This window comes from Arvicanthis niloticus, chromosome 11 (genome assembly GCF_011762505.2).
Source record: "Arvicanthis niloticus isolate mArvNil1 chromosome 11, mArvNil1.pat.X, whole genome shotgun sequence".
NCBI classification, from domain to species: Eukaryota; Metazoa; Chordata; class Mammalia; order Rodentia; family Muridae; genus Arvicanthis; species Arvicanthis niloticus.
The window spans coordinates 69,071,289-69,087,167 of record NC_047668.1 but is presented as its reverse complement, the minus strand read 5'-3'; the positions used below and the strand labels follow the sequence as shown (position 1 = coordinate 69,087,167).

The following is a 15,879-nucleotide window of genomic DNA, read 5'->3' as shown; positions in this document are numbered from 1 at the left end:
AATGCTGATGCTGCTCTGCAGGCCAAGGGGTGGCCTTGTGGCCAACACCACAAATAGGGGTGGAGCGGGGGGGGGGGGGGGGGGGCACTCTACCAATGCCAGTGACGTAGGGTAGCAATGTATCAGTCCAGGACAGACTGGATACATGACACATACAACTTAGCGCCATGGTGGTACTACCTGGTGACTTTCACGGCCATCTTTCTTTGTGTGAGACCTCCATGATGTTCCCAGTGAGAGAAGGCAAGGCTTGATTGCACTACTTACCACCCAAGCGAGGGGGAGGTTGTCAGCTGGGTGTAAGCATTTCTCGTTTCATTGGGGAGGGGGGAGGAGCGTGGATGAACCTTCCATGAACCCAGTAGATTTTGTTGTTTGCATTTTGAATTCTTGATCTGCCTGCCCCTACCTCCCAGGAGCTAGGACTGTGGAGGTGCACTACCACCCAGGGGCTTCTGTACTTTTTACCAATATAAATCTTACATATCTTAGGTTAGCAACACTTGAGATCTGCAGCTGCATCCATAACAGACCTCAAAATGAGGACGTCAGAACCAGACACGAACAGTTACCTGCCCCCAAAATATTACTGGTGATTGACAAGAGGTGTTCTGGACGAGCAAATGGTCCAGGAATGCTAAAAGCCTGCTGGTGTCCCCTCTGAAGACTTCCCAAGGAAAATGGACACTGGAGGCCACTATGAGCTTTTTATGTATCCAATCTGGCAAACAATCCCCAAAGTCTGTATCCAGGGTTTAAGCATCAGTTTTAACCAGGCCCACCCAGTTTGTACAGAATTCCTAGGACCTCAAGATCCCAAATGAACCTGAAGCTACAGCAGTTTAAACAGGAAGCCAAGTTCTTCCATATGTTTGTCTGTCTGCTGCCTGTCTGTCCAATCTGGCTCATTTCTCTGTCTCTGTTTCTGTTTGTCTGTCCAAACCACCCTGTCTCTCTGCTCTGTCTGTGTCATACACACACACATACACACACACACACAGACACCATACATCTTCAAGAATAGCTAACCAAGAAAGATAAACAACCCTGGTGTTCTAATGAAGAGGAGGCAGAAGGCAGGCAGAAAGGAAAGCTGGTGGTGCAAGAGAGGCCTTGGTAGAGACAAGAATGGGTATGATTCAGCAATACAGCCCACAAACGCCTGAGCCTCCAGGTCTACTTCTGTTTTAAAAAAAATTGCTGTAGTAATGAGCTGGGTATATGTGATAGCTAGCGTACACCTTTAATTCCAGCCTGGTGGAGCCAGAGGCAAGTGTATTCTCTGTGAATTCGAGACCAGTCTGGTCTACAAACTGAGTTCAGGTCAGCCAGATCCACATACTGAGACTGTCTCTAAATAAATAAATGTATCTTTAAACTATGTATTACTGTAATTTTGAAAATAATGTATGATAAAGTGACCTCTAAACAAGCAAACAGGAATAGAAATACTGGAGAGTCAGAAGTCGCCTTCTTAGAAGGTGCATAATAGCATTAAGACTATTACATACTGGTACACACCTGTAATTCTAGCACATAAGGGTGGAGGCAGGAGGATTAAGAATCATCTGACTTCTACACAAGTGTCATGGCACATGACTGGAGGCTGAGGCGGGAGAGTGTCTCAGGCCCAAGAGTTCCAGCTTACCCTGAGGCAACATTTTATACAAATGTGTTATAGAAGAGCCTTCACAGACAAGACACATCCTGACCTCCTGGACTCTGCCCTCTTCCTGAACAAACGCTGTGCTGCATGTTCTCTGGCAGTGGGACATAAAGAGTCACTATGTGTCCCCAGCCCACACATGGGCTCCATCAGGCCACCAACTGCCACAGCTCATGGACTGGCTTTCCAAATCTGGGTCCTGAGTCAGGGCAGAAAGCACCAGTAGAGGATAACGGGAGCTCATGGCCAGTTTTCTCTGAGAAGCAGCATTTCCTGAGAATGGTTAATGACCAAGGGCTGGTTACAGATAACACTCTATCTACACAAAGCAGGAACACAAAGCATTGGGGGGCCAGCTTCCTGCACCCCTAAAATGGTAAGGAAAAAATGTGTTGGCTGGTGTCAGTTATGAGAAGGCATGCCCAGCACGTGGGCATCAGTCAATCCCAGCACCCCACGTCATCATGCAGCAAGGCAGACAGGAAAGCAGCGTTTGTACCACACAGAACAGGGAGACATGGAGGAGGCTGGAGAACACAGCAGCATGCTTGAGGGAACTCAATTCCAAAACAAGAAAATCCAGGAGGCTTGGCTTATCAGTCAGAGCTCATTATTCCGTGGAGTTGCTCGGTGACAAACCAACAAAATGAACTACCCTGAGATGTAAAGGTGCTCGCTACCAAGCCTGACGACCTGAGGTCAACCCCTAGAACCCACAGAGAAGGAGGGAATGCCGGGAAGCTGTCCTCTGACATCTGAGGGCGCACGTGCACGCGCACACGCACACACACACACACACACAACCAAACCCCAGAAACACACAAAAAAGAAAAGTGCAGGTCACACTGGGATTGCATTCGGGGCTATAAATTTTCACCCCGGTATGCAGTGATTCTGCAACATGCGGCCACATTCTGAAGGAGCAGGGCCCGGAAGTCCGCCCCGGAGTTGGCATGCCGATCAATACCAGCTGTAGCAGAGAATACTTGTACACGAGTTCACAGAAGATGTTGTGAAATTTAAAATACAAAATTATGAGTAACAACAAAAGAAAAATGTTTATAAGTGTAATAGACCATGAATAATGCGAACCAGCCACAGAGGCTCAGGCAAGAGGTTCTCCTGAGCCCTGAGTTCAAAGCCATCTTAAACCTGAGCAACACCAGGCAGTGATGGCCTGGGCCTTTAATCCCAGCACTTGAGGGGCAGAGACAAGAAGATCTCTCTCTGAGTTTGAGGCCAGCCTGCTCTATAGATCAAGTTCTAGGATAGCCAGGGCTATACAGGGCAACTCTATCTTGAAACAAAGCAAAACAAAGAAACACACAAAACAACAAAAAACCACAAACCTTGTATCTCTGCATTTGAGAAGCTGAGGCAAGAGAATTTTTAGCAGCCACAGGTTGGACTAGGCTATAGAGTGAGATCTTGCTCAAAAACAACAGGGGCAGGAGAAATGGCTTAATAGGTAAAGGTGCATGCTGCTAAAGCCTGACACCCCAAGTTTAATTCCCAGAACCCATGTAAAGGGAGAGGAAGAGAACAAAGTTGTCCTCTGACCTCTACCCAAACACCATGATATATTCATTCATTTCCATGCACCATGCACTCACACACACAACAGGAAGTTAAACTAAAACAACAAGAAAACCGTACCAAGTAATCCTGGCACCGAGATAGAAACAGGAAGATCAGAGTTTCAAGGTCCCCCATAGCTACACAGCGAGTTCAAGGCTAGCCTTGGCTACACGAGTCCCTGTCTCAAATGTCTTTTTAAATAAACATTTGAGTGTGCTTGGGAGTGTGTGTGAAATGCCTGAATATGAGCAAAATATAGTAAGTATGAAAATGTCATAATAAAACACAATATTTAAACACTAAAAATTGAAATGCAGTTACCACAGCAATAGTCTCAATAGTGATAGCAACAGTGATACCTTATACTGTACATGACCTAAGGCCAAGTAGATAGATAAACAGGGTAAAGCACAAAGCTAGAAGAAACCACATGCCAGAAGGCGAGGTATGTCCCCACCACTCTACAGCCCCTCCCTAACACTGTTAGCTTGTCACCCAGTTAACTAACTGCTAACCTGAGTCAACTTCATAGTCAAGGGCTAACAGCCAGAGATCTCCAAGTCTCCAGAACTGTTATAATGGTTTTATAATTGAGCAAGCAGCAAAAGATAACCCCAAATGACAAAAGGCTTCTTACCAAGGTGATGTCTCGGGAGGCTGCGGCCGCACTCATATGCAGGCTGGGCTGCCGCACAGAGCTGCTGCAATCCAGGGCACGGGCAAAGGTTCCGACAGCACTGAGGAAGGCAAACACAGACAGAACAATAAGAGAACAGTAAGCCCCCTACTCCTTTAATAAAAGATTATCATCTATCTCTCCAGCTCCTCTGACCCAGCTTGCTTTCTAGGACTGGAATAAACACCACGAGCAAAAGCAATTTAGGTGAGAACAAGTTTATCTGCCTCGCATGTCCCAAGCCACAGTCCGTCACTGAGGGAAGGCAAGGCAGGAAATGGAAGCAGAAGCTGAAGCAGAGACCAAGAAGGAGTGCTGCTCCCAGGGGTGCACATGGCTTGTTTGTTCTTTTGACCCAGGACCACCTGCCTAGGGGGGCACCACACACAGTGGGCTGGATCTTCCCATATCAGTCATTAACCAAGAAAATACTCCATAGACAGGCCGATCTGAGAGGGGTGTTTTCTCAACTGAGGTTCCCCTTTCTTAGATGACCTCAGCTTATGTCAAGTTGCCAAAAAACTAACCAGTGCCTGTTATGTTTTCGTTTTATAATTTGTGTGTGTGTTATGGGGGATGCAACCCGTATACATATGTGTGCACACAAAGAAAGCAGAGGTCAGCTCCGGCGGCAGTGGTAGGAGCTGTCCCCTTATTTTTGAGAGAGTCGTTCATACTAGAACCTAAGGGCTTGCACCTAAGAAAGCAAGCCAGGAACTCCAGGGTCTCCCCGACCACCTCCCAGAACCGGGCTTACGAGCGAGCACACATCCAGCCCCCACAAGTCCTGAGGACTGAACTTAGGCCCCATGCTCTACGGCTGGCTCCGGCTTTACTGAAGGAGCCACGTCCCCAGCCCCTGCCTTTAGGTTTTAACCAGAAGCAGGAGCTAAAACAGAGACTTAGGAGGAGGAGGAGGATGTGTGTGCTTTGGGTAATAAATCATTAACTGTAAAAGAAAGGGAAACAAGTTGTTGGATGTTTTGGAATTAAGTATCAATTTAAAAGTATTTTTCTCTTTTAAAGTTTAAAACAACAGCCAGGACTACACAGAGAAAGAAACCCTGTCTCAAAAAACCAAAAAAAAAAAAAAAAAAAAAAAAAAAAAAAAAAAAAGTTTAAAAACAGACTGAGTAATCCTGAGAAGTACTGACATGACACCATAAATAATTCTGCTCTAAGCTTTGTTTCCTATACAAACTCATCTGCATGAAAGATGGTGTGGTGGCAAATCCTTTTAATCCCAGTGCTCAGGAGGCTGAGGCAGGAGGATCTCTAGGAGTTGGGAGCCAGCCTGGTCTACATAATGAGTTCCAGGCCAGCCAAGGCTACATAGTGAGACCCTATCTGAAAACAAAACAACAATATTGTATGAAATTCCTTTCAGGCTCTGTGAAACACATATGAAACATAAAAGACTTTCATGTTTAATCTTGGGATCCATCCCCAAGACAACTCATCATGCAGACGCCAAACCCGAAACAAACCACAAACCTTAACTCTGAAAAGCTCTGGTTCCAAGCACTTGAGCATATGTAGGTAATTATCATTCAAGAAAAAAAAAAAACAAAACCACCCAAACCTGTGTGGTCATAGAAATGGAAGGAAAGATGAGTCTAAAATGCCGTGGGACACATCATTTGGTATTCAGATGTGCTCAAAAATAGGAAGAGGAAATTAACTGAGCGTTTGACTACCACTGCAAAGCAAGTTCTAAATACCAACTGTGAAATCCCAGTAACATTTCTCACATAGAATGTTATAACAGAAACCCCTTCCTGTGGCGACTCAAAATAATACATTTTTTACTATATCTTTTTTTTTTTTTTAAGCAACTTACACAGCACTGATTTCCATTTGTAATAATCTAGAGCCTTTCTGGAGCCTTAACCCCAAAGGGTGCAGGATACATAGGCCACCTGCTTTGCTAAACATGATAGCTGGGAAACATATTTCTTCATATTAAACATATTAAAATCTAGTATGTAATAAAAAACAAACCCTACCATACAATACAGATACTTGGCTCTCACAAAGTGAGCGTGACCAGGGTCCAGCCAACACCCAAGTGAAGAATCAGAAGGTGGTCAACCACACTCTTCCCAAAAGAACCCACCATCCCAAATTCTAAAAAAACAAAACCAAACCAAACAAACAAAAAACCAAACAGACCAACAGGGCTGATTGTGGTGACTCAGGTCTCCAATCCAGTAGTCAGAGGCAGGGGATCTCTGTGAGTTCCAGGCTAGTCAGGGTTACACAGTGAGACCCTGTTTCAAATAAACAAAAGCTAACAATAACTACAGATATAAAAATCACTCCACGACCAGGGTCTCACTATGAAGCTGAGGTTAGCCCATGGCTTCACCTTGGCTTTCCAAGTGTTCCTGACATGAAGCTACGCATACATTAGACATACTGCTGTTTTGAGATCAGGTTTCTTGTAGCCCAGGCTGACTTGGAATTTGGTATAGCAGCTCAGACAACAAACTCAAAATCCTTGGCGTGTGCCTCCCAGATGCTGGAGGATTACAGGTCAATACAGACCCCGCACGTGGCTGCACACCTCTCCCCTTGTTTAATTCTGCTTGGAGTCATCTATGCTGTTGGCGTAATATTAATGCATTTTCTCTTTTGCCTCCTCACCTCTTCAACTGGACAATATTACATCTCTACCTGGATATCTCCCCAGTGGAGATGCTGTGAAGACTGCTACTAAAGCCATTTGCATGCACATCCCCCAGTACCCAGGAAGCTTTTCTCCTGTGGGATATTAGCAGTGAGATACAGGATGTGTGGAAGAGATTGCTGCTCTCACAGAGAACCAGGATGTGGTTCTTAGCACCCACATGGTAGCTCACAAATGTCTGTAACTTTAGTTCCAGAATAACCGATACCCTCTTCTGGTCTCCAAAAGCAATAGGGACACATCTAGTACATGTACATACATGCAGGTTAATACTCATACACATAAAATAAAAATAAGGGTTTTTTCTTAAGAACTGTTTCTTAAGCGTCAGTTCTTTCACATAGACTTGACTCTATAACAGCATACTCACCGGGCTACAACTAAAAACTGGTCAATCTGTCGATCCGTAAGTGGACTGTTGGGATCCCAAACCTTAACTTCCAATTTTGATTGTTCCCTCTCATCTGAGTCTCCTGCCCAAAGACAAAGGAAAGGGAGTGTTGTTATTGACACTGTAGCACATGGTTGTTGTTATTGACACTGTAGCACATGGTTGTTGTTTTGATACTGTAGCACATGGTTGTTGTTATTAACACTGTAGCACATGGTTGTTGTTATTGACACTGTAGCACATGGTTGTTGATATTAACACTGTAGCACATGGTTGTTGTTATTGACACTGTAGCACATGGTTGTTGTTATTAACACTGTAGCACATGGTTGTTGTTATTAACACTGTAGCACATGGTTGTTGTTATTGACACTGTAGCACATGGTTGTTGTTATTAACACTGTAGCACATGGTTGTTGTTATTGACACTGTAGCACATGGTTGTTGTTTTGATACTGTAGCACATAGTTGTTGTTATATGGTTGTTACTGACACTATAATGTGGTTATTGTTATTGACACTATAACATATGGTTGTTGTTATTAACACTGTAGCACATGGTTGTTGTTTTGATACTGTAGCACATGGTTGTTGTTATATGGCTGTTACTGACACTATAATGTGGTTATTGTTATTGACACTATAACATATGGTTGTTGTTATTAACACTGTAGCATATGGTTGTTGTTATGTGGTTGTTATTGACACTGTAACTTGGTTATTGTTATTGACACTGTAGCATAAGGTTGGCACTACGGTTACCAGTGTGTTAGAAATGTTCAAATGTCAGGTACGTAGTGGTCACATCTGAGTACATCCTGTGATAAGGTATACAGAGATTGTGATACAACCAAGCCTACACCATGGTCGCAACCCCTGAGACCCTAGGTGTGGTGGTGCATGCCCATAATCCCTCCACCTTGGAGGTAGAGACAGGAAAATGGACACATTGAGGTTCTATCTCAGCAATGGCAAGACTGTTTAGCTATCTACCTTTTTTCTAATCACATAAACTTGGAAAAACATAGATCCAGAAATGTTCTTACATAATACAGATCCTCTAACCATTTGAAGACTTTTGGGAGCATAAACTGTTTCTTCAGTATATTCCTTACAAACCCCAGCGGTACTCCTGTGTGGAAGGACCAAGGTGTATCACATATCCTGGAAGCCCTTTCATGGACAGCTGGAAATATTTGCTTCCTAAGTGAAATTCATCTTAGTCATACCGGCTCCCACTACCTGGCATTTTTAATGTTATATTTAAATCACAAACACTCAAGGAGGTCATTTATCACCATTTTTGTTGAATATTGCTTGAAAAGCTCTGGCTGATATACTGAGATATGAATCAAAGGAATAATAAGTTAGTAGAATAGCATCATAAATATGAATATAAAAAGCTCAATGGAATTCAAAAGAAAATGTAATATGAGAAAAAAATCACATTCATTGTGACAATAAAAATAAGAAATACAAATAACATTGGTAGTATATTTATGTAATTATTAGAACTTCCAAAGCAAAGATGGGCTTAAATAGGAATCCAAAGTTTTAAGTCTTTCTGATAGCATTTCTGCACAACTCTCTCATAATATAAATTTATAAGAACTTAATTTTGAAAGCAGATAAATTATTTTTAGTCTGCAACTCAAACAGCTTTAAGCTAATAAGAAATCTGACTGATTTCACATGGGTTCTAACACAGAGCACTAGTAAACCACACAATCTTGAGCTCAACTTTGATTCTTCAACACCACAAGAACAGTTGATGAAAGTAGAGAAGCAGGGACTGGTGACAAAGCCTGGCTGGTTACGCACTTGCTAACATGCCTAACACCCTGAGTTCAATCCCCAATACCATATAAAACCAGGCTTGGTGGTTTTATCAACACTTGGGAGACAAAGTCAGTAAGAGGCCAACCTAAGCTACGTAAGACCCTGTATCACATAACAGAAAAATACTAGGGCATATAGTAATATATATTTGAAATTTTAAGTATTATAATCATATAAGTTATAACTAACACTAACTAAACACTTACCAGTCCTAAGAAGCCATTATAGCAAGTTTTCTCAAGCTAGACACTTGTGGTTTGAATAGAAACAACCCCTATAGACTCGTGTGTTTGAATGCTTGGCCATAGGGAGTGGCACGATTAGGAGGCGTGGCCTTGTTGGAGGACTTGTTGGCACTGTACAGGCAGGCTTTGTGGTCTCCTGTGCTTAAGTTCTGCTCACCCTCCTGCTGCCTGTGGAAATAGATATAAAACTCTGGGCTCCTCCAGCACCATGCTGTGCTCCCCACCGCCATGATGATGATGGACTGAATCTCTGAAACTGTAAGCCAGCCCCAGTTAAAGCCTTTATAAGACACCTTGGTCATGGTGTCTCTTCATAGCAATGAACCCTAAGACAACACTTGACACTTGGGGCTGAATACATTCTGTGCATTCTCCCATGTCTGGCAGCATCAGGGGACTGTACCTAAGGTGTGCCTGTAGAATATCAGTTACCTACTTTCTTCGCCAATATGACAATAATGTTTATACCTTGCCTAATGTTCTCTAGGGGACAAACTTGTGCTGTTGTTGAAAATTAATGTTCAACATGTCTGCAATGTATGTCTGCTTATAGTTAAATTTAAAGAGAGAAGATTAAATATGTCCATGCTAGGAGGAAGGGCAGAGACCCAATGCCCCTTGAAGCACATCTTCATGGCTCCGACATGAGATGTTGATTTAAGCAGAGCACCACAGCTAAGCACTTTGTCAATGTGCTTAGCTGTGTGACAAAGTGCTTAGTGGTGTGACCCCGCCCATCACTGACTGCTCCATCCCTCCTGAACCTTAGAACTGTGTGAGGCTGAGCATGGTGGTACACACCATGAACTCCAGCACCAGGCAGGCAGATCTCTGTGAGTTCCAGGCCAGTCAAGGCTACACAGTGAGATCCTTCTCAAAAAAAACAAACCAAAACAAACTGTGAAGTCTCTCTCCTCGAGAACAGGGCTCCAAGCTGGCACCAGGCTTCAGCTTTTTCCTGTTCCCAGCAGGAGATTCCTATTTAAGCCCATCAATTTCTAGCAGTGTTGAGCGATCTGCATTCTACAAAATTAGCCATTGCAAACAACACAGCTGAGCTGAGGGTGTCGCTCATTGTGAGAGGTCCCTCGTTCAATCATCAAAGAAAGGAAAGAAAATAACACTGCTTACAGAAAAAAATGGACAGAACTTTCAAAACCTGGGGCACTTGTTCTGAGAGAATCGAATGAATAAACTGTAAGGGCCAAAGTGAAGGTTCCTCTGACATCTGCACGGAGCCAAAGGTCGGTTGATCTTTATCTGCTTAAATCTTGAGCCCAGGCCCCCACTGGGATGCCCATTCTGACAGAGTTTCAGTGTAATTAAAAACCAAATTCAAGACTGTTTTCCCTTTTGCAAACTCCATAGCAGAGCAGTGTAGCAGGTTGTGAAGCCATAAAACCAGCCTCCTAGAGGCCTGTGCTGGATGGAGGAGCGCCTCTGGAATTCCTCAGTCCTCTCGAGCACTGCAGGGACCCTGAAGGGGCAGATCACCGTCCCTTCTCTATCTGCCAACATTTTCCTATTTCATGTCTACAGGTGAAACGATCTTGTTTTAAAAACACATAACGAAATATGCACAAGTCAGTTCTTTAGCCCTCAAAACAGATCCCCTTCTGAAATTCACTCCAGTGTGACAGGTGCTTTATCCACTTGTCACAATGCCAAAGGCACAGCCTCACGCTCGCTCTTTCTTTCCTTTCTTTTTGTTTTTTTTTTTTTTTTTTCAAGATAGGATTTCTCTGTATAGCCCTGGCTGCTCTGGGAGATCCACCTGCCTCTGCCTCCCTGGTGCTGGCACTAAAGGTGTGCACCACCATCTCCTGCCCACAAACTCTTTTTTTAAAGAAAAAGAAAAGGTTAAGTCAGACATGTCAAACTATTTCCCAAGACTAAAATTAAGTCCTATTAGCCACGTTTTACCAAAATCTGGAAATCTTAGTTTAACCATTTAACAACTAAAAATTTCATACAGAGAATAGACTTCTTTCTTAAAATTCTAGTGTTACAATGCATTTAAATAGGAATTTTAAATTTCCCACATGACATGTTGTTCTATGAAAAACTCATACTGAATGGTCTATCTGAATTTATAAAATATAGTATCTAATCTTTATCTTCATTTACAAGCTACATACTCATCATTTCAGCTCTGAAGTGTTTGTTTTCTTCTTCTTCTTCTTCTTCTTCTTCTTCTTCTTCTTCTTCTTCTTCTTCTTCTTCTTCTTCTCTTCCTCTTCTGCTACCTCTTCCTCCTCCTCCTCCTCCTCTTCCTCCTCCTCCTCCTCCTCCTCCTCCTCCTCCTCCTCCTCCTCCTCCTCCTCCTCCTCCTCCTCCTCCTCCTCTTCTTCTTCTTCTTCTTCTTCTTCTTCTTCTTCTTCTTCTTCTTCTTCTTCTTCTTGTTTTTCGAGACAGGGTTTCTCTGTATAGCCTTGGCTGTCCTGGAACTCACTCTGTAGATCAGGCTGGCCTCAAACTCAGAAATCCACTTGCCTCTCTCTGCCTCCCGAGTGCTGGGACTAAAGGCGTGTGCCACCACTGCCCAGCAAGTGTTTGTTTTCTTAAGGGTTAGTGAGCCATAAGTGAATCCTGAAACACCACACCGGATCTTCTAGAATCTATCCCGACATGGTCACAAAAAAGCAAGCCTGTATCAGATTCTGACAAGCTGTTGCTGCCTCCTACCCAGGAGATTATTCCAGGGCTGCCTCCCATGCCAATGCAAATTGCAATCTGGCCACTGGTCAAAACGCGCCCACTGGAGATTGTCAACGGGTTTAGAAAGCTCTAGCTGCACCAAGTCCTAAACACTTGTTTTCAGATATAACACTTTCTACTGTTTATCTGCACTGCACGCAGGTACTTAGCTGTATGCAATTGTGAGTGTGGTGGCAATGCCTCTGGTGTGTTTTGGTTTTGTTGTTTGTCTGTTGCTTTTTATTTTTCAAGACATAGTCTTGCCATGCAATCCAGGACAAAACTCAAGCACTCTCTTGGATCAGCCTCCTCACGAGTGCTGGGTTTCCAAGCGTACAACCAACCACACCAGGCTCACCTCCACTTACATGTCTACTGTTAATGCTTAGGTTCCTTTCTCACAACAGATGCTAATTAGAAAGAAGGTTCTTTAAACCATACCTCTAGTTGGCTGCCCAACCACAAATGTGAAGAAACACTGAGACTGCAGCTGAGGTGGCAGTAAGAATCCAAACGTCTTCTTCATTAGTGATTTTTAAAAAACAGCATGTCAGGCCAGCGAGATTCCTCAGCAGGGAAAGGTACATACAGCCTTCCAAGCCTCACAAGCTGAATCCCTAGGACCCACACTGTGGAAGTCGTTCTCTGACCCCACCAACCCCTACAGCTTTAGCATACACACACACACCACACAAAATGTAATAGATTTTCATTTTGTTTGTTTTTGATTTTTTTGCACAGGGTTTCTGTGTATCCCTGGCTGTCTTGGAACTTGCTCTATTTTAGAGAACCTGAGTTATTTCCCAAGATCTATAACAGAAAGCTCGCAAAATCATCTGTAACGCCAGCTCCAGGAGATCCTATGCCTTCTCTGGATGTCTCAGGTACCCATATACTGTGACATATACTCACACGACCCACATATACACATAAGATAAATCTAATAAAGGGTCTTTAAAATTTTGAAACAGTGAATCTTACAGTTACATGAACTATACAAATGACCCAAATACTGACCAAAATGGAGTTGCTCACTGACGTCATTGCCTCTGAGATAGATGGCCTAAAGGCACTCCCGATCTCCAGACAGAAGGCTGGGGACAGAGCTCACTGACAGAGTGCTTGCCTTGGCTACCTCAGGCCCTGATCCTCAGGGGTGGGTGGGGTTGGGGGTGGGATCCAGAGGAAGAGGGGGGAATATGAATGAATATGGATCGCACATTAATTCAAAGTTCAACAACACTACCAAAGGTTTTTAATTTTGTTGCTGCTGTAGTTTTTTGAGACAGGGTCTATGTAGCCTTGGCTAGGCTGTCCTGGAACTCACTATGTAAGACCAGGCTACCCTCAAGCTAAAAGAGATCAACCTGCCTCTGTACTTTAAAAGGCACGTGCCACCATGCCTGGCACAATCTAAAATTTAAAAACAGCCATAGAACCTGCGAGATGCTCAGGGAGTGACAGCTTGCTACACAAACACAGGGATCCCCTTTTTATCCCCAGTGTCCACAGAAGAAAGAAGTTAGACACAGCAGTGCATGACTGTAATGCAGCACTGAGCAGGACAGGGTGACCCCTGGCACTTGCTGGCCAGACAGTCTAGTGAAATAAACAGGCTCCAGTTCAGTTAAAGACTGGGTCTCAGAAGATACAGTGACAGACACCCTACCTAACGCTGACCACTGGCCTACCCCACCCCACACTCACACACACATACACACACCACACACCCACTCACACACATATGCATGTACATACAACACACTAACATGAAGTCATGAAGGAGTGCCCTAGTGAGTAGATTATTCTCTGATGCTTTTTATGCTTCTAAAACTGGAAGGCTCAAATTTTTAAACTGTCCATTTATGTTTCGTCTTCCATGAAGGTTCCAAGAACCATCATGTTTTAGAACACCAGTTTCCCAGGACTTGAACCCAAAGCACACACACCTTCTGGTAGCATGTCTGGAATGTCAGCTTGGTACTTTGGGCCCACTCTGATTTCACCTTTGTCAGCCAATAAGGTTTTCACTGAAGGGTCATACACCAATGAGTAGAAGAAGGTATCCTGAAAAACAAAAAGACAAAAGCTACTCAGTAAACTGAGCTTAATTTACTTTTTGTAAAGCAGTCAAACCAATATCACTATAATGAAACATGTAGCTTTGACTTCTGAGAATATAAAATTTCATCTTAGTGAATAAATTAACCTTTAAGAAGAATATACAATTTTATAATTTGTCTTAATATGAAAGAAAGTCATTAATTACTCTAGAACAGAGTTTTGCCAAGCTAGAAGGGCTGGCTATAAGGAAGGCTGAGGCAGGAGGATCTTCTGAGACTAGTCTGAGCTACACAGCAAAACCCTGTTTCAAAAACAAAATGAAGCTGGGCTGTTATGATTACATCTTTGGTCCCAGCACTCAGAAGATGGAGGCAGGGGGATCTCTGTGAGTTCATTCACACATACATACATACATGCATACATACATACATACATGCATGCATACATATATAGTGCTGTCTTAAAAATAAGCAAACAAGTGAGCAAACAAACAAAAAGCCACATATATTGACTAAACATATAAGAGTAGAGCTTACATGTGTTTTTTTTTTAAGATGTGTTTATTTTCACTTTATGTGTATCAGTGTTCTCCTGCATGTATGTCTGTTTATCACACACATTCCTGGAGCCCACAGAGGACAGGAAAGGGCACTAGATCCCAGGAAACTGGACTTACATGGTTGTAAGTGGCCAAGTGGGTGCTGAGAACTGAACCCAGGTCCTTTACAAGAGCATCGAGTGCTCTTAACCCTTGAACCATGTCTTCAGCCCCATCCATGTGGTTTGTTAATATCACTATGCAAATCCTGTTAACTAGTTATTATTATTATTATGTCATTCTCGTCTCAACTGTAATACATAGTCAGGACTACGAAGATGGACACAGCTGTAACTAACCACTGCATTTACCACCAACCAGTCTACACATTAAAGATTCCACTGGTTCCTTCAAAAGCTCAGTAGGGCCAGCAAGACTACTCAAAGGGTAAAGTTGGTTGCAGACCAAGACTAATGACCTGAGTTTGATCTCTGCAATCCACATAAAAAGGTAGATGGGGGCTGGAGAGATGGCTCGGTGGTTTAAAGCACTCATGGACTGTTCTTCCAGAGGTCCTGAGTTCAATTCCCAGCAACCACATGGTGGCTCACAACCATCTGTAACGGGATCCAATGCCCTCTTCTGGTGTGTCTAAAGACAGCTACAGCGTACTCACATACATAAAATAAATAAATCTTTTTTTTTTTTAAAGGGGGGGGATAACTAAACAGAAGTGACTCTGCCGAGTCGTCCTGTGACCTCCTTGTGCATACAGTGGCATCCATGTCTGCTCTTCAGCCATTACAAATATGTACATGTGGGCAGACACACAAACATATAATAATAATAAATTAATATTTTAAAACAATAAAACCAAAAAGGCTCCAGTGCCCAAGAGTTAATAAGCATGGTAACCTGGACACTAATTCTTAGGAATTCTGCAGAGCCACTAGAGTGTGAGCCATTTACTAAAAACCAAGGGCCACAGGGAGAAGGAACAAGACTCAGAGATAGATACCCACACCTCCATCCTGAGCCTCTCACTGGCAAGTGACAAAGGCCACTGCTTATGCTGACTCTGCCTTTAGCCCAGACAACGCTACTGCTCAAATGCACTCTGGTCATTGTCCTCTTGCCAGGACGGCACAATAACATGCTGGCACAGAAGTCCAAGGTGTGGCTTCGTATGAAGTAATGGAGAGAAAGCACAAAGCAGAGACGGCTGTGAATTACCTCTTTCTCAAGATATGACAACACTGATTCTGTCTCATTCAGCAGGGCCACGCTGCACTTCCCCCTGTTAAAGAAAGGAACACATGACAGGTGTTACAGTCACAGTGGTTACGTACTAGCTTGGATTATTCAGACCCTGAATGTAGAGGGAAGTCTAGATGACAGCAAGAGACATATTCAGACTCTTCAGACCAGCTTTATTGTCCCGGTCTCCAGTGACCTGTACAATAAAGCCACATTGACAGGCATTTAGAGGCCAGCCA

The 15,879-nt window shown here is 43.4% G+C and overlaps 1 protein-coding gene across 7 annotated transcripts in view; it reads right to left on the bottom strand.

Annotated features, from left to right (window-relative positions):
* Mta3 (metastasis associated 1 family member 3) overlaps positions 1-15,879 on the bottom strand; it is a 117,190-nt gene that overhangs the window by 54,554 nt on the left and 46,757 nt on the right. For all 7 annotated transcript variants that reach the window (XM_034513981.2, XM_076942383.1, XM_076942384.1 and 4 more), the window contains exons 5-8: positions 15,617-15,680; positions 13,731-13,848; positions 6,980-7,082; positions 3,882-3,981 (exon numbers count right to left, since the gene is read on the bottom strand). In XM_034513981.2, coding sequence (XP_034369872.1) covers positions 3,882-3,981; positions 6,980-7,082; positions 13,731-13,848; positions 15,617-15,680 — 385 coding nt within the window. The remainder of the gene's footprint in view (positions 1-3,881; positions 3,982-6,979; positions 7,083-13,730; positions 13,849-15,616; positions 15,681-15,879) is intronic.